Source organism: Raphanus sativus, chromosome 7 (genome assembly GCF_000801105.2).
Source record: "Raphanus sativus cultivar WK10039 chromosome 7, ASM80110v3, whole genome shotgun sequence".
NCBI classification, from domain to species: Eukaryota; Viridiplantae; Streptophyta; class Magnoliopsida; order Brassicales; family Brassicaceae; genus Raphanus; species Raphanus sativus.
In genome coordinates this window covers 3,232,758-3,251,685 of record NC_079517.1, presented here as the reverse complement: position 1 = coordinate 3,251,685, position 18,928 = coordinate 3,232,758, and the positions used below count along the sequence as shown (strand labels likewise).

The following is an 18,928-nucleotide window of genomic DNA, read 5'->3' as shown; positions in this document are numbered from 1 at the left end:
ACAAAAACAAAACTAAAACGCAGACTTTTATGGAGATTGTGTGTCACGCACATGGCTTGGATTCTGCTTTCGTACCATATATAGTTGTCATCAATAAAAATAATAATAAACGTTACTGATGACTACGACCAAAAAGTCTTAAGGAAAAAAAAGTAAAAGAAACAGTAACTTCTTTCCACCAACCACACAAATAATAACGTAATCCGATTGTAAGAAGAAGACTTTCTTTTTGCAAAACATTCTTTTCAAAAACGAGAAACGACCGCCGTCGCCGGGAAGTGACGTCACCTCCAAACCTGCCAAATGGGTGCCACAGACCCCGTAAAGGTTTCTCCTTCCCTACCAATTACTCTTCTTTTTTGATGAATAATATTTCTTAAAACGATCAGTTTGTTTGTATTAAAGGCTGTGGAAGAGAGAGAAAACAGAGGAGAAGAAGAAACAGAGAAGAAGAAGAAACAGAGAGGAGTAAAAGCTGTGGAGGAGGAAGGAGATAAAGACGAACTCAATCACCACAGATTCTTAGCGAGCTTGAACAGATTGAACCCAACGAACCCTCTTAGGGTCATCGTTAACAATGGCGGAGGCGGTAGATTCACTACTCCGCCTCCTAACCCCGCGCAGCCGCTCCGATCTTCCTCAAGAGCTCCTCCGCCGATTCAGATTCCTCCCGTTCGCGCGCAACCGCCGGAAGAGCCTCCGCCTCCGCCGTCTCCGTCTCCGTCAACACCACCGCCGCCTCCGCTTCAGCACCAGTCTCGTTCCCTCTTCACACAAACCCCTCAAGTAAAAATTCTACTTTGCATCTCTGTCGGAAAGTTTCCATTTTTAACCTTCGATGTCTTAAAGTTTCCTAATTTGTTTTTTTTGGTTTGCAAAGGAAACTTTGGCGTCGTTGAACTCATCAAAGTACACAAACAAATTCTTTCTCTTCCTCTTCATCCTTCACAAGATCGTTGCCATCGGTTTCGTATGCTTCCTCGTCTTCAGAGGCGTCCAGGGTCTAATCGGCTCCAACGGAACCGTCAAAAGAAAAGAGCAACGGATCCTCAGATTCTTACTTCCACAAGTCGAAGCCGCATCTCTGCTAAGCATCCTCCTCGCCTTCTCCTGGCAAATGGCTATCCGTCTCTGGCCTGACTTCATGATCCACTTCATACTCTGGAGCACGTTCCTCATGTCTCTCTCCTCGGGGATCCTCTTGCTCTGTTTCCAGATGCCAGCAACCGATGCCGTCGGTGTCGCCCTCATCGCCTTCTCCATCGGAAACGGTTTATACGCTTGCTGGGTCACTCGCAGGATCAAGTTCTGTTCCAAGATATTAGTCAAGTCGTTAGAGCCCGTTTCGAAGTTCTCCGATCTCAACCTACCAACCTACTACATGCTAGCCGCTGGTTTCTTCTGGATGTCGCTTTGGATCTTCGGCGTCATCGGTGCGTTGAACTTTTACTTCCCGCCGCTGGTGGTTATCGGTTTGGTGTTGAGCTTGGCTTGGACGACGGAGGTGATGAGGAACGTTGTGAATCTTACCGTGAGTAGAGTCGTCGCTCTGTTCTATCTTAGAGGGATGCAGTCTAGTACGAGGTTTAGTTTCCAGAGAGCCTTGTCTCGTAACTTGGGGAGCGCGTGCTTGGGTTCTCTCTTTGTTCCGACGATCGAAGCCCTTAGGATCTTGGCGAGAGGGTTGAGTTTGCTCAAGGGTGAGGATGAGTTCATGTTTTGCTGCGCTAACTGCTGTCTTAAACTCATGACGTTCATATTCGAGCACGGCAATGGATGGGCCTTTGTGCAGGTAAATTATTAATTAGTCAAATGTTTTCATATGTTCCTGTTGTTTGAGTAAATGTTTTGTGTGTGTGTGTGACCAGATAGCAGCGTATGGGAAAGGGTTTGTGAGGGCGTCACAAGACACGTGGAAACTGTTTGAGGATGTAGATATGGTTGAGATTGTAGATGCAGACATAACAAGCTCTATATGTTTCCTCACAGGGATATGCAGTGGCTGCGTATGTGTTATTGTCGCGGCGGCTTGGACACACACAGTTTACAAGCCTTTTACAGCCACAATCTCCTTACTTGCTTTCTTCATTGGTTACCTCATGGTAAAAATGACATTTTTTTAAATCCAGATTATTACAGTCAGTATTATTCTAATTATCATCATTGGATATGTGTGAAAACAGACGAGGATCTCAATGGCGTTGCCTCACGCATGCGTGAGTTGCTACTACGCATGCTACGCTGAGAATCCAGAGAGCAGATTTTTTGACAAAACCATAAAAGATAGACAAGCTTTGATCAAAAATGGTCGTGTTGTTGTTCACACACCTAGAGTCCGCCGTGCTCTAGCCTAGCCCGGTCCTGGCTGCTTAACTCTCTTCTTCTTCTTGTTTTTTCATTCCTGCCTAATTGAAATGGTAAGGTGTTAAGAAAAAATCAGAAACCAAAATTAGGTTTTTAAAAAAAAATGTATTTAAAATTTGATAATTAATTTAGTAAATATCTGTGAGGGTGGGGAAGAAAGAATGTGGTTCATGACTTCATGTCCTGAACACAATCCAACTAAGCAAAGTTTGTTGAGCCTTTTTTTTTTCATTATTGTTGTTGAAACTAGGGTTGGGCGTTCGGGTACCCATTCGGGTTTCGGTTCAGTCCATTCGGGTTTCGGGTTTTCGGGGTCAAAGATTTCAGTCCCATTCGGATATTTCTAAATTTTGGTTCGGGGTCGGTTCGGATCTTTGCGGGTTCGGTTCGGGTTCGGATAACCCATTTAAAATATTTTTAAATTTTCAAAATTCATTATATACTTTAAATTTTCAAAATCTATAAGAAAGATAATATATTACATATAAATTTTCATAACATATATGTCAAAATATCTTAATTTAATATATAAATTGGTTTTCTTTGAATATTTGGATAAAGAATCAATAGATATTTAACTATTTTGGTGTTTTCAGTATACTTTAGCTATTTTAAACATTTACTTTTGACTATTTGCATATATTTTCCGAGTATTTTGGAAAATTTAAAGGTATCTTATATATTTTAATAATTTTAATATACATTATATATAAAAATAATGTATATATTTAAGTATATAAATTTATTTCGGATACATTCGGGTACCCAAAATATTTCGGTTCGGATCGGGTTCGGTTTCGGTTCTTTAAATACCGAAATTTTGAACCCATTCGGATATTTAATCAATTTCGGTTCGGATTCGGTGCTACTTTTTCGGATCGGGTTCGGTTTGTTTTTTCGGGTTCGGATTTTTTGCCCACCCCTAGTTGAAACCCCTTCAATGACTTTCTGTACATATATTTACTTCTTCAATTATTTGTTGGTTCCTATCTGTAACAACATGGGTATATAAGGTGTTGATTATTTATTTATAATTATGACATCATGCATCTGCATAGATACGTTGATGTAAACATATTGATGAATATTGTTCCTATAAAATTATTTCGTTTATAGCTATTTTGCCATCAAAGAAGCTGCCTTAAGTTGTCTACAAGGAGTCCTTAGCAATAATAACCATCATCAATGCATGCGTTGTCTCATGGTGTATAACTAATGGAGGCTGTTTTAGTACATGAAAGTGGAACGAACCAGGCTCTATTATTCCTCTGCTTTGAATGCTCTGCGTGATGCTGGTCTTGATTCCCAGATCAGATGGTTGCGGTAAAGCTTTGACACTGCACAAAACTAGTGCTTCTATATACTCGAATATGAAGATCATAAGAACCTTCCAGGGTTCTTCAGTTGAAAAGGAAACTGTAAAAGTCTAGATTTTTTAAAGATTGTAGCTATAAAGATCTGCTATCTTGGAAAGATTTCAGAAACATTTGATACACAGAAAAAAAAAAGATAGCCTAGATATCAAGTACAACCAAAGTAGAACAACAGAGAACATAATAATAGTGGTTTTACCAAATGTATTTTTGACACTCAAAATCATATGAATGGAAAATAGTGAGCAGCAGAATCAGAACAAACTCAGTCTCACTTGGAAGTTGTTGCTTTAGCATCTTCAGCTTGAGTTGTCTCTATTGCATCACCGGAACAACATCCACCTCCATGATGATGATGATGACCATGACCATGACCGTGGCTGCTGTGTTGATGGTTTTGCTTACCCTTAAGATACTTTCGCATGTCATAAGCATCCTCGCCATCCGCGTAATACTTTGCCTCTACATCGTGAATCTTGTATCCTAACGTCTCCGTGTACAGATGGAACGCTGCTCGGTTACTTCTCCTCACGTGCAGCGAAACATACTCCGCCTCATAAACCTGCCCCCACACAAAAAAAAAACTCATCTAAACAGTTCCAACTTGTAGAGAACATAACAAACTCTCACTCGTCTCTCAATCAATAACAAAGCCTTAATTACATCCTAAAGAGAGCTCAAAATTGAGGAGAAACCTGTTCCATGGCAGCCTGAGCGGCGGTCATGAGCTTGGTGGCGAGTCCGAGCTTCCGGTGCGTACGGAGAACGGCGAGGGAAGTGATGTGTCCGTGGCACTCGTTGCTCTCCTCGTCCATCTTGGAGAGGACGTAGCCGACGATGCGGCCGTTGTAGTCTTCGGCGACGTAGAGAAGCTGAGGCCAAGAGAGGATGTGGTAGAGGTAGTACTTCATCTGGTAGTTCTCCGGTAGGCACATGAGATTGCACGCCTGCATCGCCAGCAGATCGTCCACCGTCGCTCGCCTGATGCACACCATCGCTGCTTGCTGCTGCTGCTGCTGCTCGATTCGATTCTCTCGTAAAGGGGAGGATTAGGGTTTCGGGTCTAATGGTTTTGGGTTTTTTTTTAAATCTGGAGATGGATTTTAATTACGGAGAAATATGGGGTCCTTTTTGAAACTTTAGCTGATAGTTTCGGGGCATTTTCGTAATTTTAGAAAAACTTCCTAATTGGGAATAATATTTGCTATTAGTTTACTACCATTGTACATGTGTAAATCTTTGTCACCCCAGTTTAAGTGTTACAATTCTATACATGTATTACTTATGATGTTTATATAGTTAAATCGTGAATATTATGGATATTAAACTCTCAACTAGTTATATCTTTTCTGATTTTGGAGAGACAAGATAGCAAGTTAATCAGAAGAAAAGGGCCAGAGAGTGTGGTTAGAGTTAGACTAGAATGGGAGATGAGATTCATTGTATTCTTCTCTAGTAACATTGGTTTTGAAATAGATGGGATACTTGCTACAGAGGAAACATTATGTGCTTCACTCCCATATTTCTCTGTGGCTAAACGGAGAACCATTGGCTTTCGTTTTCAGGTGATCCTCTGTGCAGTTGGTGGTGCTCGTTGTTGCTGAATCACTTGATGGGCTCTCTCTGTTTCCTTCACTCTTCCTTTTAGCCTGTGCTTCTCCCGGCAACCTTCCAGAACATACACACAAGAATTAGCAATTATTTTAGTGCTAAGAAAAAGATAAACAAAGGCTTATCAGCTAAAAAGGGTTTCCTATCTTGCAACAAATGACAAGAGAAAGAGTTAAAAAAAAAGAAGACAATACCCCAATTGAAGTGTTGTGTCTGAATTGGTCTTCTGGAGTCTGTAGTTAGTGTCGTCCAAGCCAGAGTTGTTTACAAGGGAGTTTTTGGGATCTATAGCGAAGCATTTGATGTAGGATGGAACATAGTTTTTGTTGATGGACGGGAGAAAACTTCTGAGTTCTTGAACCTATTTCAAGAGATGGCAGATAACATAAGTCGAACAATGAAGAAATATCTTTGTTTCAACAAAAGATATATAAGAATGGTTTTCATTCACCTGTCTACGTAAGGTCTCGTTTTCCAGCTCTGCCCGCTGTTCCTGCGAAGTAAAATAATTCTTGATCAATGATCAGTAAACTGCACAATAGCTAGTTACAACATGAACTTCTCAAAGGATATATATATAGTAGGCACCAAGAGCGCACATGAGTTGTAAAATGGTTCATCAAAATCATGTGACCCTATAAGTCTTACATGACCAGTTGGAAGAAAAAACAGGAAAAGCAAGTGTTTCATATAACTCAAGAAATAAAATACCTTGAGCCGTGATTCTTCAAGTTGTTTAGTCAACAATAGTTCCTGAAATCACACAACTTTTATCCGTTAAAATGCAAATACATTTTGTGAAAGAGGATTAATGAGGGACGAGTGAAACTACTAGTTTCTTTTTTTCACCTTTCGCTCTCTCACAGATATCAACGAGAGATTTAGTTGTTGTTCAAGGTGTTGCAGCTCTTTCAAGCACAGAGCATTCAAGCCCTTACCTTGCATTTGTCTGAAAAACACACAGATAAAACCATATAAACACACAAAAAAGGTATGTGATTTAGTAAGTGTAAAGTAACATGCAAGTGGGATTAATTAGGTTCCATACAAATGTTTCTCTTGAAGCTTTGAGATCTCACTCTTTAAAAGGTCCACCTCTGTACAATCCTCCTCCTGGTTCTAAAACAACATACCAGGTTCCGATGCATCAAGACAGAACAAATGAATCTAGACACAGAAACAATATCAACATATATGACAGAAGAATTTCTAACCTCTGGTTTATAATTAATCAGAGGAGCATCTGAAGAAGGGTTGTAGTTGCTGTACCTCAAAAGCGTTTTCTTCATGCTGAAATCAAAGTTTACAAGAACGAAATGTGAGGATTAATTCAAGTATGACTCTCTTAAGCTAAATCAGAAAAATTCTTGAAAGTAAAAATGAATCGGAAACAAAACATGCAAGAACTCATTTCACCACTGACATGCAGATACAAAAAAAAAAATAGATCGACTGGAGAAATGATGATTACCACTTAGTACTTGAGAACTCGAAGAGCTTGCCGGACTTGGAGAAGACAATGACGGCAACCTCAGAGTCGCAAAGAACAGAGAGCTCATGAGCCTTCTTGAGCAAACCAGCACGCCTCTTGGAGAAAGTAACTTGCCTGCTATTTGCATTCTCGATCCTCTTGATCTCTATTTTTCCACGACCCATTCTTCTTCTTCTTCTTCTTCTTCTTCTCCTTTCCCCAAGAAATGTGAATATGAAGAGAGGAAAGCCAAGGTTTAAATCTTTCTTCTGTCTTTCAATTCCTTTTTGGGTTATAGCTAGTCTATAAAGGGAAGACAGAGATTGCTAAATTTAGATGGAATATTTTCTGTTTCTAGGAAAGAAAAAAAGAAAAGAAACTAAAAGTGTTTGGTGTGTTGCATGGGCACTGTTCTGCGTGCTCTCTTTCTCCTCTCTCTTAAATATTTAATTATACTGGGGAATTTGCATGATACCTTTTTGCCACATTTGGAGGGTTTGCCAGTTCTACTAGGGACCCACGTTTCCTTTTGTTGACTAAAGTTGTGTTTCTTCTCTTTTCTCTCCATCTCTGTTTTTAAAAGATAGAGAAACGACACAAGTAGGCCCCTTTACCTTTCGTTTTGAAACTTGAGTGTCTATCTCGAAGCAATTCAATAGTTGTTCAAAAAAAAAAAAAGAACAAGAAGAGAGATGGAAAGACAAGACAAGACCAGAAACTCGCCTCACGGTTCTTCCTTGTCTCCTTTTTTTTTCTTGCTTGCTACAGTAAACCAAACAGTAAAGGATATATTAGGCCTAATTAAAGCCCATTTAAATTGATAAATTAGCTCAACTTATTAGCTTGTGTAATAACATACAACCATGTGAAAAAAACATATCTATTTTATTAAAAGAGGAGGAGTTTAAATAAATCTACCTATGAAAGTTGTTTTGGACTCCTTCCTTTTTTTGGTCTTGCAATGCATGTTTCATATTGACTAATAATATTTTAGTGTTACATTAAATTCAACTAACAATTAGTTACCTTATATTTCTCAAACAATCATTTAATTAGTCAATATTTTTATTTATTAATTATGCCCATATCTTTTTGTACACGATTTGATTATAGCACATATATATTTTATTTATTAGATCACAGAATTTGGTACACGAAAATAATATTGTACCACATGATACACTTCATTTTATTAAAACGTTTTTTTATCAACACATCACTTATTAATCCCAACTATGAGTCTTTTTGGGTCTAAATGTTAAGAAACCCAGCCCAACCACGAGTGGTAGAATTATTAAAGGTTTAACGTTCAAACATGGGTAAATCATCATAACAATATGAAACATGCATTGTAAGTCTATTTCAATAATTATACAAAAACAAAACTAAATTAAGTTAAAATATTTTATTTAGTTTAAAATAGTATACCCGCCGCTGATTCTGAAAGTATATTATAAAACTACATAAATTAAATTTCGAATATTAACTTAAAAAAATTAATTCTTCAAATATCTACACAAACAATCTAACAAAATTTTGAAAATTGATTCATTTTCTTTCAAATTTGTATCTAAACAAACTATATCTATTTAAAAAAGTTGTTAGACCTTTTCACTAACTAATTATTTTTGGTCCAACTATTTGAAAAAGTTGTTGGACCGATATTGGTTATTAGTTTTTATATGGGATGAGTATGGATTGGTGGATTTTGGATCGTGGTAACCCGTCGACCCGTAAAATATTAGAAAAAAAAATTAAAAAAATATTTTTTTAAATACAAGAATTTGAAAATAATAATTTAAAATTTAAATCATGTATAAAATTTGTATTGTAAATATACTTTTATAGTAATTAAATTAAATAGTGATTTTTAAAATATGTATATAACCCGCCGATAACTACAAAATTAAGCGGAACGGATGCGGGTACAAAGTTATTTGTTTGCGGGTTGTGCGGGTCATATTTTTTAGCCAAAACAAAATTATTTGTTTGCGGTTGGCGGGTCAGCGGGACGAGTTTGACCCGCAACCCATCTTTAACTTTGTGTATACCAGATCAATTTTTAAATTAATATTATTAAATATAATATATTTTGATTAAAATTATATATATATATGATTATAGAAAAATAAAAATATAATCAGAAAGAAAAAAATATCAAAAATTATATTTAAAACAAAAAATATACCCGCCCTTTTAAGGGCGGGTCAAAATCTAGTAAGAATTTTAATACACCAACCGCGTTTTACGAGTAAACGACATTTTCCTCGCAAATTCATTTTATTGTATTTTATTTCACTTTCTTCCTCCTCCTCTTGGGTGCATCGAATTATAAAAAAAAAAAAAATTATCAGAGCCTTTAAAAAAGGCATAGCGATAAACTCTGAAAAGCATTTATAATTTGACAGGGAAAGAAAAAACAGAATAATCATTTGCTTTGCAACAAAGCTAAAAAAAAAAAGAAGCAAATTGGGAGCTCTCCTCATCCACATTTTCTCTCCCCCAAGAAATCAACTCAAAGGAAAAGGTAAAATCCAGAATCATCGTCTTGTTTGATCATAGGTGAGAGATCTTCTCAGCTTGTAAAACAGAGTCCCGATTGTCATATATCTAGGCAGAGAAGCTGATTCATCGGTGAGTCGATTCTTCTCTTATCTTATTTTCTCTTTAGGTCGTCCCGTCCCGTCTCTTTTGTTTAAAAAGTATTGATCCTAGGGTTTTGAATTCCGTTGACTAGTCCTAGGTTTCGCCAACAACAACAGCCGCCGCCGCCGCCTCAAAAAGTGTTTCTGTGATTGCATAGCTCGATGGCGGGATTAGATAAACACGCAGAGAAGACGAAACCGTCCTCCTCCTCCTCCTTCTTCTTCAACAGATCGCTCACAATCCACGGCCACAGACCAACCGATTCAACCCCCAAATCTCACAGTACCCTGAACCCTTCCCTGAACCGAACCACCTCCATAACCAAATTCTACAACCCCGTCGTCGAAACCTCCTCTCTCAAAGGCAAAGTCAAGAACCTCTGCAGACTATTCGAAGTCTCCAAATCCTCCCCCAAACCTACCTCAACGCCACCACCCGAGAAGCAGCAGAAACCAAGCAAATCGGTTTTATCCGAATCGCGGTTATCCCCGTTCCTCAGCCTAAACAACTCCGTGATCCGTCTCCCGGGGACGGAGGACAGGATCGTGGTGTACTTCACCAGCCTGAGAGGGATCAGGCGGACGTACGAGGATTGCTACTCCGTGAGGATGATCTTCAGAGGGTTTAGGGTTTGGATCGACGAGCGGGACGTCTCAATGGACGCTGCTTACAAGAAGGAGCTTCAGATCGCCATGGGGGAGAGGAAGAGGAGCGTGTCGCTGCCTCAGGTTTTCATCATGGGGAAGCATGTCGGTGGTGCTGACGTGGTCAAGAGTTTGTTTGAGATTGGTGAGCTGGCGAAGATACTTAAGCTGTTCCCCGTGAGGGAGCCGGGGTTTGTGTGTCGTTGCTGTGGGGACGCTAGGTTTATTCCGTGTTCGAATTGTAGTGGGAGTAAGAAGCTGTATGATGAGGATGAAGATAGGCACAAGAGGTGTCCTGAGTGTAATGAGAATGGGTTGATACGTTGTCCTGATTGCTCTTCTTAAGAGAGAGATTTAAATCAAGAAACCTCAATAAGAGATAGGTATTTGGTTTCTCTATTGATGATTTCAGTTTGTTGTCTTTGAACAGAAGTGATTGATGATGCTGCTTCTTAAAGTATCCGAAAATCTCTTTAGGATCAGCAGTAACATCTCGCTTTCGGTTTTTTAAGGTTTGTTGTGATCATCGCGGGAGTGCTGATGATCAATATGATTTAGATATAATGTAAGGGCTAATGTAATTTATGTAAAGTCGAAATGGCTGAAACGGGTAGTAAGCGTTTTGACTCTATTGTGTGTCAATGTTGTGAATGACAAACTCTGTTGTTATGCTATGTATTTGATTGTAAATACACTTAGTGTGTTTATTGGGTATTGTGTATGCTTACGACCGTGGCTCTCTTCTATATGATTTCCTTTCCCTGTGAACTTGATCGTCTTTGTATGGCGACTTGGTAATATGTATTCTACAAAAGACAACATCATGGTTGAAACGTAACATATCATAAGACTATTGTATGTGATTGTCAATGTTCAAAACTTGTTACCGCACACAACTTTAGAAAACGGTCTACTTCATTGTCAGATTGGTAAAGCTTCTTTAAAGTGGTCTTGTGCTGCTAAATCACGTATTAACAAGTGAATAGTTAACTTCTACTCCCAGCAAGACTTGTTTTCCCCAGAAGAATCTATTTCATCACTTACTAAGATGGTTCTCATTGGGGTAGCGGCGGATTACAATGTGGTTGGAGGCGGTCCGGTAAATATGGGCATTACATTTGAAGAAGGCCGAACTATTCTCCCATGTTAAGCCCAAAGCAAGATCCTTACAACGTTTAATAGATTCCACTCTTCAAAAGCCCAATTGTAATGGTGAGATGGGGCAGGCCCATGTGAAACCTCAACCTCAAACAATAAAGGGTTTAAGGTTTCAAATTGGGCAACTTCTTCGCACCCAATGGCTCAAATGACTTCATCAGAGATGTAGAAATATATGAGTTTGTAATCATCTGATTCTTTGCCTCATTTTTTCTCTCTTTTGGCACGAGGAAACCCTTTTAGTTTTTACGTTTCAATTCTTCTTTTAAAATTTTTATAGTTAAGTCACAGTTGACGGTTACAGATTGTTTTTCACGCAAAGCCTTCCACTTTAGTCAAAAGGTTACTTGAACACTTGAGCTACTAGGGGTATCTTCATTACTCACGCATCCTCTTCCCGTTTAATGCACACATTATTTTATTACTAGATCCGATGTCCGCGCTACGCGCGGAAAATGGTTGATGTTCAATTGACACTATTGAATTTTATTTTATGTGAACATTGTGTATTAAACGATGGGATCATTTAGGATCAAATACTTTTCAAAAACAATCTAACGATATAATTTTTTTAAATCTAAATAAATCCAAGTACGAAGTTTTGTGGGAATGAAAAACCAAAGGAAAAAGAGACCAAATATCTGAAGAACAATAACCTCTAAGGAGTCATAAATGATGGAAGAAAGAGACCAAGTATCTGAAGAACAGAAGCTGAAGCTGTAGTGTTACATATACATAATTGTGGCAAAATTCATAAAGTGTAAATTTCTGTATATATAATTTTGGTAATTAGTTTTAAAAGATGATGTGTTCTGAGTTTTTTTTTTGTTGAAAAAGTCGTTTTTGCTTACTTATTACTAAGTATTCTGTAATATATATCTTAAAAGGTACATATATGTATTGATAATTACTTTTTTATCAAGTAATTTTGAAAGTATATATTTTCTAGATCATAAATGTATTAACTGTCGAAGTCGATAGAACAAACGTAACTGGCAATTGCGAAAAAAACATTCTTAATTAAGGAGTTATGATAACATAATATGGATAATGTTAAGGAGAAAAATTTCAGTTTAGAAATCTGTGTCACGACATGTGGGACAACATAGGTTATGGTGAAACCACTCGACGATGCATAGATGATGATATATGTGGTTACACCTCAGTGAGTTTACAACCCTCGTCCCATTGAATCTGCCATAGCAGATGGAGCACACTTTCTCAGCATCCTCCGGAATGGGTTCTCTCACTTATGCTCGTAGATCGATCAAAGCTTCGACGAGGTCTATCCTGTTGGTTGTTCTAAGGTTAAAATCTCTTATAAATAGAACAGCACGAACATGTGTGCCTAGATATAGAATCAAACATAAGAAGCCGATAACAATAATTCGATAAGAAATAAAAACCACGTTATCTGAAAAATTAGTTATGAGTTTTCAAAATAAATATATTACTTGTTATTTATTAAAATATGATTTTCTTTTTTCTTGTTAAAAGCTTAACTGATTTTCTTTTGTTAAATAATGTATCCTTTAATTATATATTAAAAATTGGATGTGTCACTGCATCATTTCTTGTGATTTTTTGGAGTTGGATGACCGACCATAAGAAATCTGTGAGATTTTTCTTTTTCTTTTTCATTTTTGTTAGTAGAAAAAAACTTGTAAAATAATTCACATATTTTTTTTTCAATTTTAATATGCTTTAGTGGATTATTTTATGTTTTTACTAAATTTAGTTTTACAGTAGATTATTGTAAAAATTTTGTTTGAGTTAAAATGTATAATTAATTATAATATTATTTATGTAATATTAGATAATTAATTAATATATTTGACCAAGATAATAAGATATACATGTTTGATATAACTTTTTATATTTATTATATTTGAAAATAAAGTAAACCATCGTTTTATATAAATGATTATGATTTTTGAAATAAATGTCACTGATTAGTTGGCAAAAAATGTTACTGATTACTTTTCGTAATATAACTTTTAAATTTTATTTTCTTAAAATTCATTGTTTTGATTATAAATTTACTAAATTTTACAATAGATTATTGTTAAAAATTATTTGAGTTAAATGTATAATTAATTATAGTATTATATATGTAATATTAGATATTTTATTAATATATTTCACAAAAATAATAAAATTAATATTCATGTGTTGCTTGAATTGTTTGTATTCATTATAATGGAAAGTCACATAAACTATGTTATCTGAGTAAAGAACTTTAATTTTCAAAATAAATGTTATTGATTCATTTTCCTAATTATTTTTTCTAATTTTTTTTATAATCACTGTTTTAGTTATAAGTTAATTTGTGGATGCTCTTTTCTATCATTTTGTTAAATTATATGGTAAATTTCCTAATTTTTGTTTGCTTCATCGTTAAGTTATGGTACATGAAAAAATAAAAATGTACATTACTTTTGTTCTTATTTTTTTGGGAAAATTTTATTTTCTTCTCTAACTTCATAATATTGTGAATTATATTATGTGTTTTAGTTATTTTTGCAAATACACTGATTTTATAAATTTTATTTAGTTGACATCGTGCAATAATTATAAAATTAATATTTTTGTGCAATAAGGTACTTCAATGTGAATGTCCATCTCCAAGCATTCACGTTGCAGGATTGTATCTGTCCTTGATCTTTAGAACCCCTTCAACAGCCTGTAGAGTAAGGCGTTTAGTTTGATTCCTCCAAAGTATCCAATGGATATAACCAAGAGAATGACAAAGACAAATGCTTCACCTCAAAGTATTCAAGTTTTTGGGAGTGATGTCCTAGGCTTCTACCACGTTGAACTTGGCTTCCACATTTCATCATCAGAAGCTGATTAAAAAGGTTAGTTCCATTCTGCAGAAGGGAGACGCAAATATTTTGATACGAAACGATAAATTAAGTTCTGAATAAATAAAAAGAGTAACAAACAAAAACAAAAACAATAAACAAAACCAAAATCATTGTGAAACAGAGACCGTGATTTGTTCACCGGAAAGCATGGCGGTTGAGCATCATCATTCTCCAATCTCGTTTTGCTTGAATCTGCTTGCAAGCTCTTCCTTCATACGGTCGCCGTCGATCTGAAGAGTTCATCGGTTCGGTAGCTGTGAAAACAGTGGAAAGCTTCAGATGAAAAGACACAATACCTTGTTGAAACACCTTCTACAAAGCTTCAACTTATCTGATTCTGTTTATCTTCACTAAAGTAAAATCCAAAAAACACAGACACTTGACTTGCAAGGAGACTCTGTCTAAAAGATTTTAATCAAACAGAGATTGTTTCGTTTCTAAATCAAGGATCTAAGCATAACTAACTTACAGAGAAAAACCCCTCAAATCAAAAGAAATTAGATTGATCCTCTAAAGGAAAAGCAAAGATAAACCTACTATCCGCAACGGAAGAAAATTCGGACAAAGCTGAAAAACAAATCCGAGAAACGGAACAATCATACACCAAAAAGAAAAAAAGTGTTTCTCACTTGGATTCAAACCGGAAGATTATTTTCTCTTTTTTTTTTGGGCAACGATTATTTTCTCATCTCTCTCCATGAAAGTTCATTCTGCAAAAGAGAGACCCAAAGATTTTGACACGAATATAAATTAAGTTCTGAATAAACAAAAGCAGTAACAAACGAAAACAGAATCAATAAACAAAACCAATATCATCCAAAGCTTTCTATATCAGTATACAACCAAAATCATCTAACATAAAAACAAAAACAAAAACAAAACCAAAACTAAATCAAAATCATCTAAATTCAAGATTTCTAAATTAATAAAATATATCCAAATCATCTTACATCAACAAACAAAAACCAAATCAACAAACGTAACCAAAATCATCCACTGTGGTAGAGAGAATATAGAACGAAGTTGGATCGGAAAAAAACTGTGATCATATGTTTTATATGAAAAATCAGAAGGAGAAATCCTAAGAGAATCCATAAATGAGAATAAAGGGTGAAACGAAGTGGAGGTTGTCTTGAATGCTCGTCGATCAGATCGTGAAACGGAACAGAGAAGAGGAAGAGCAAAGGTTTCATGGTCAAGTTACAAAAAAAAAAAGTTTCATGGTCGATCTATGAAATCAGGGATTGAAGAAAGGGGAAACGCTAGCTCGAAACGGCGATGGTATCTGTGCTTCGTTTCTTTGACTAATGGGCTTAGACAATAACACGCAACGGACGTAAAAAACAAATAAAGCCCAACCGAAAGCAAACATGTCTGACGTGGAAAAAAAAATCTTCCCATTGGTTGATTAAATCAACTGACGTGGATAGCTTCTTTGGTGCTTATATTTGCCTTTTAGTATTGTATATGATTACTAGACCATACTACTAACTAACCTAACAAGTAACAGATTTTAAACCCCTAATATGTATGAATGGAGTTGTTTACAATGGAGAATAAACTAATGTAAAAATAATAATATATTTTTTTAAAAGTGTACTGACTAAATGAATGATTTTATTGTAATAACTTGAAATTTTAAGGATTAATTTCATATGGTGGGTGGATGAGCTAGAAAATCAAAATGAGGACAATTCGTCATCATTTATTCAACAAGCATTATTATTTTGTTCGTCTTGATCAATTATTATCGATTAATTATGTTATTACAATGATGAAAATATTATAAAGACGATTATACAGCCGACAATTCTACCATCTTGTGAGAATACACGCCTGACTGCACCTCTCCGAGCCGTCCTATGAGATCCATGTTCGATGGTACGCCCTGCAACAAACTGAAGATCTCTTGTAACCCGTTTCTCCATAATCTGCATAATTTGGTATTTTCTAAGATTTGAACCCCAGACCTCTGGATGTAGAAGCATTATATGAATTCTTAGTCAAATCACTCGAACAAGGGGGCTTCCACCAACAAACATTATTTAATATTCTTTTTTTTTTGTAACCTGGGATTTCAAGCATTATTTAATATTCTCTTCTCTTGAGTTGAGTTCTATTTTCTATGTCAAACGAAGAAATATGAAAGGGATCACATCTCTAAGTCCGCTTTTCATAACCATAACACACAAGATGAAGATCTGGCAACAAAGTTTGAGGGTGTCTTTTTTTTTTCCGCGAACTCGCGACAAATAGAGGCTTAGTCCGCTCATACCTTTCCTTTGGACCATCGATGATTCGATGTTACGTTACCTCCAGTTGATTTCTACAACCTCTCTTCTTTGTAATAGATTCTTTATTTTTCATATTAGATGCGTCGTTTAGGTTTACTTTCCATTTCTCCGCTACTAGTCAACTTCGTCTTTCTGTAGAAAAAAAAATTTGGTATAATCAAATTTACATTTTACAAAAAAAAAAAACTGACCGAACAAAATACTTGTGATTTCAGATATTTCTATACTCATTAATTATTTATAATTTGAAATAAAAATAAATAAATAAATAAAAATTATAAGTTGTGTGTTCAAAAATGGGCTTATTTGTGAAATGGTAAAAAAAAGAAATTGGTTTTGTAGAAAGAGAGGTAGAAAGATAGGAAGAGAAAAGAGGTGAGAGAATGTTATTTTAGTGAATGAATTTTGGTTTTTTGGTGTTATACCACCTAATTTCCCTTCAAAAAATAGATTGGGATATGATTTACAGACAATAAAGAGGACTTAATATGATTAGATAATCATTCCAAGTTGACATGTCGAGTAAATTTTATGTGTCAAAACATGAACGAATACATATACAGCCTTGAAGGAAATATGATATACAGATGTAGAAGTTAGGGTAATATTTAAGATATTGAGATTCTTTTATCAATTTCGAAATGTTGCCAGAATATGAGAAAGCATGTGGTGATTCGTGATGATTGCTTTACTTCAACTTGGTGACAGAGAGATAGATAAAAAGAAACAAAAGATGAAAGCTGCTCCAGCAAACGAAATCGCTACTGAGTAAAGACCAGATCTATTCTTCTTCGATTCCCTTTTCTTTTCATATATAAATACTAGATTTTGTTCCATGCGACATGCTGAATATAATAGCATTAAAATGTCAAGATTTGGTATTGTAACAACTTATGGTGATCTATCGTTGAGAGGACTAATTACCGGGTTGTTCTACCTAATGCATATATATATGCCAACTTTGACAAATCAATTTTTTGACATGATGTCCACCAAATTGATTGGACATATTCGCAAGTTAATCCACATCTAGAATACTACAATTATATAGTTTAGCATAATAATCTACATGCATTTTACAAAAGTATACCACATGCGAGATTAATCAAACATAATTGGACGCTTCTTTATAGTATATAATTATATAAATGTTTTCACATTGTTAGTGGTAGAAGAAATATTAATGTGACACGGAACAAAAACAACTTGCGCTGTCAGCGCACAACGGTCTGGAGTCTAACGTTGTTTTTATTTTTTGTTGATGTAGATCTTTTTGGATATTTCCGTCTATACATGTGTTTAGGTGCCGATATTCCCTTGGGATTGAAATACATTTTAACTATATATATTTGTGTTTAAATTTTGTTTCTAAGATACTTTAAATGAATTTTCTATTGATGTTTTAGGCATCCCAAAAATGTACCAGCGACATCTTGTTAACATATTAGCTACGAAAGATAACAACGTAGCTTACGTTATAGCACAGCTCCGTCTCCGTGTATTAAGCATATATATACTGCATTCATACATACACATACGTAGATTTTAATATGTTTGCTGCTAACGTGAAAAGATAATATAAGATATTATGTAACATCCCGAGTTGTGATATACGGAAAGGCTTAAGAGAATTGATTTGGCTATCTATGTCACCAAAGTTGACTTACCTTTTCCGTCACACATCCGTTTAGAACTCCAAAGTTAAGCGTGCTTGGGCTGGAGTAGTGAAAGGATGGGTGACCTATCGGGAAGTGATTCGTGATACCGTGTAAGTGAGGCCAAAGCACGGGGAAAGGTCGGGTGGTGATTGCAGGGTCAGTAAACAATGATTTCGAGCCTTGGAAAATTAACGACCGACCGTCGGATGGGATGGGGCCCACGGGCCGAGAGAGCGGGCGTGGGTGGCCCATTAGCCGTGGGCGGGTCGGGGCGTTACAAGTGGTATCAGAGCTGGTTAGCCGTCTCAGTTCTGACCTGAAAGGCGTCTTGAGACCTGTCGTGGGGCGCAACGAGGGCGTTGCGTTCTTTGAGAGGGGGTGAATTGTAACATCCCGAGTTGTGATATACGGAAAGGCTTAAGAGAATTGATTTGGCTATCTATGTCACCAAAGTTGACTTACCTTTTCCGTCACACATCCGTTTAGAACTCCAAAGTTAAGCGTGCTTGGGCTGGAGTAGTGAAAGGATGGGTGACCTATCGGGAAGTGATTCGTGATACCGTGTAAGTGAGGCCAAAGCACGGGGAAAGGTCGGGTGGTGATTGCAGGGTCAGTAAACAATGATTTCGAGCCTTGGAAAATCAACGACCGACCGTCGGATGGGATGGGGCCCACGGGCCGAGAGAGCGGGCGTGGGTGGCTCATTAGCCGTGGGCGGGTCGGGGCGTTACATATTAGCTTTGTTACATTCACATACTTTGATGTTATTTTGACATATATAACAATATAGTATCGATGAATGATAATATAAGATATTAGCTTTGTTACATATCTCATAACCA

The 18,928-nt window shown here is 36.3% G+C and overlaps 4 protein-coding genes and 2 long non-coding RNA genes across 8 annotated transcripts; 2 read left to right on the top strand and 4 right to left on the bottom strand.

The window, feature by feature from the left end:
* The first annotated feature begins 128 nt into the window (after positions 1–128).
* LOC108814192 (protein PNS1) lies at positions 129–3,645 on the top strand. Of its 2 annotated transcripts, XR_008936696.1 has the most exons (6): positions 129–327; positions 406–786; positions 881–1,792; positions 1,869–2,102; positions 2,184–2,417; positions 3,481–3,645. XR_008936696.1 is itself a non-coding variant. In XM_018586704.2 (5 exons), exons 1-5 carry the CDS (start codon positions 304–306, stop codon positions 2,352–2,354), a joined length of 1,722 nt encoding a protein of 573 aa, XP_018442206.2. In that variant the 5' UTR covers positions 129–303; the 3' UTR covers positions 2,355–3,479. The 2 variants fall into 2 exon arrangements, 1 of the variants encoding a protein (XP_018442206.2); XM_018586704.2 differs by lacking the exon at positions 3,481–3,645 and having other exon boundaries at positions 2,184–3,479.
* Positions 3,646–3,768: 123 nt separating this feature from the next.
* Positions 3,769–4,816, bottom strand: LOC108817140 (N-terminal acetyltransferase A complex catalytic subunit NAA10). The gene is made up of 2 exons (XM_018589751.2): positions 4,433–4,816; positions 3,769–4,299 (listed from the first exon to the last, which is right to left on the bottom strand). Exons 1-2 carry the CDS (start codon positions 4,730–4,732, stop codon positions 4,009–4,011), a joined length of 591 nt encoding a protein of 196 aa, XP_018445253.1. The 5' UTR covers positions 4,733–4,816; the 3' UTR covers positions 3,769–4,008.
* Positions 4,817–5,161: 345 nt separating this feature from the next.
* LOC108816259 (agamous-like MADS-box protein AGL15) lies at positions 5,162–7,203 on the bottom strand. 2 transcript variants are annotated; one of them, XM_056990702.1, is made up of 8 exons: positions 6,820–7,203; positions 6,563–6,638; positions 6,397–6,467; positions 6,198–6,297; positions 6,060–6,101; positions 5,800–5,835; positions 5,543–5,709; positions 5,162–5,405 (listed from the first exon to the last, which is right to left on the bottom strand). In XM_056990702.1, exons 1-8 carry the CDS (start codon positions 7,002–7,004, stop codon positions 5,249–5,251), a joined length of 834 nt encoding a protein of 277 aa, XP_056846682.1. In that variant the 5' UTR covers positions 7,005–7,203; the 3' UTR covers positions 5,162–5,248. The 2 variants fall into 2 exon arrangements, with proteins under 2 accessions (XP_056846682.1, XP_018444335.1); XM_018588833.2 differs by having other exon boundaries at positions 5,800–5,841; positions 6,820–7,197.
* A 1,969-nt stretch (positions 7,204–9,172) lies between these two features.
* Positions 9,173–10,823, top strand: LOC130497879 (uncharacterized protein At5g39865-like). The gene is made up of 2 exons (XM_056991128.1): positions 9,173–9,453; positions 9,557–10,823. Exon 2 carries the CDS (start codon positions 9,627–9,629, stop codon positions 10,452–10,454), a length of 828 nt encoding a protein of 275 aa, XP_056847108.1. The 5' UTR covers positions 9,173–9,453; positions 9,557–9,626; the 3' UTR covers positions 10,455–10,823.
* A 2,976-nt stretch (positions 10,824–13,799) lies between these two features.
* On the bottom strand, positions 13,800–15,446 carry LOC108822101 (uncharacterized). The gene is made up of 4 exons (XR_001944694.2): positions 14,764–15,446; positions 14,260–14,388; positions 14,033–14,137; positions 13,800–13,950 (listed from the first exon to the last, which is right to left on the bottom strand). It is a non-coding gene; the product is annotated as an uncharacterized LOC108822101 (long non-coding RNA).
* Positions 15,447–16,160: 714 nt separating this feature from the next.
* On the bottom strand, positions 16,161–17,257 carry LOC130497521 (uncharacterized). The gene is made up of 2 exons (XR_008936504.1): positions 17,121–17,257; positions 16,161–16,560 (listed from the first exon to the last, which is right to left on the bottom strand). It is a non-coding gene; the product is annotated as an uncharacterized LOC130497521 (long non-coding RNA).
* Between the last annotated feature and the right edge of the window lie 1,671 nt (positions 17,258–18,928).

Coding starts and splice junctions, on each gene's coding strand:
- LOC108814192 (XM_018586704.2), top strand. CDS start 304: ATGGGTGCCACAGACCCCGTAAAG. Junction 1,793..1,868: donor ATGGATGGGCCTTTGTGCAG/GTAAATTATTAA, acceptor GTGTGTGACCAG/ATAGCAGCGTATGGGAAAGG. Junction 2,103..2,183: donor TCTTCATTGGTTACCTCATG/GTAAAAATGACA, acceptor GTGTGAAAACAG/ACGAGGATCTCAATGGCGTT.
- LOC108817140 (XM_018589751.2), bottom strand. CDS start 4,732: ATGGTGTGCATCAGGCGAGCGACGGTGGACGATCTGCTGGCGATGCAG. Junction 4,300..4,432: donor CTCAGGCTGCCATGGAACAG/GTTTCTCCTCAA, acceptor GTGTGGGGGCAG/GTTTATGAGGCGGAGTATGT.
- LOC108816259 (XM_018588833.2), bottom strand. CDS start 7,004: ATGGGTCGTGGAAAAATAGAGATCAAGAGGATCGAGAATGCAAATAGC. Junction 6,298..6,396: donor AAGCTTCAAGAGAAACATTT/GTATGGAACCTA, acceptor TGTGTTTTTCAG/ACAAATGCAAGGTAAGGGCT. Junction 5,842..6,059: donor TTGAAGAATCACGGCTCAAG/GTATTTTATTTC, acceptor TTTACTTCGCAG/GAACAGCGGGCAGAGCTGGA.
- LOC130497879 (XM_056991128.1), top strand. CDS start 9,627: ATGGCGGGATTAGATAAACACGCAGAGAAGACGAAACCGTCCTCCTCC.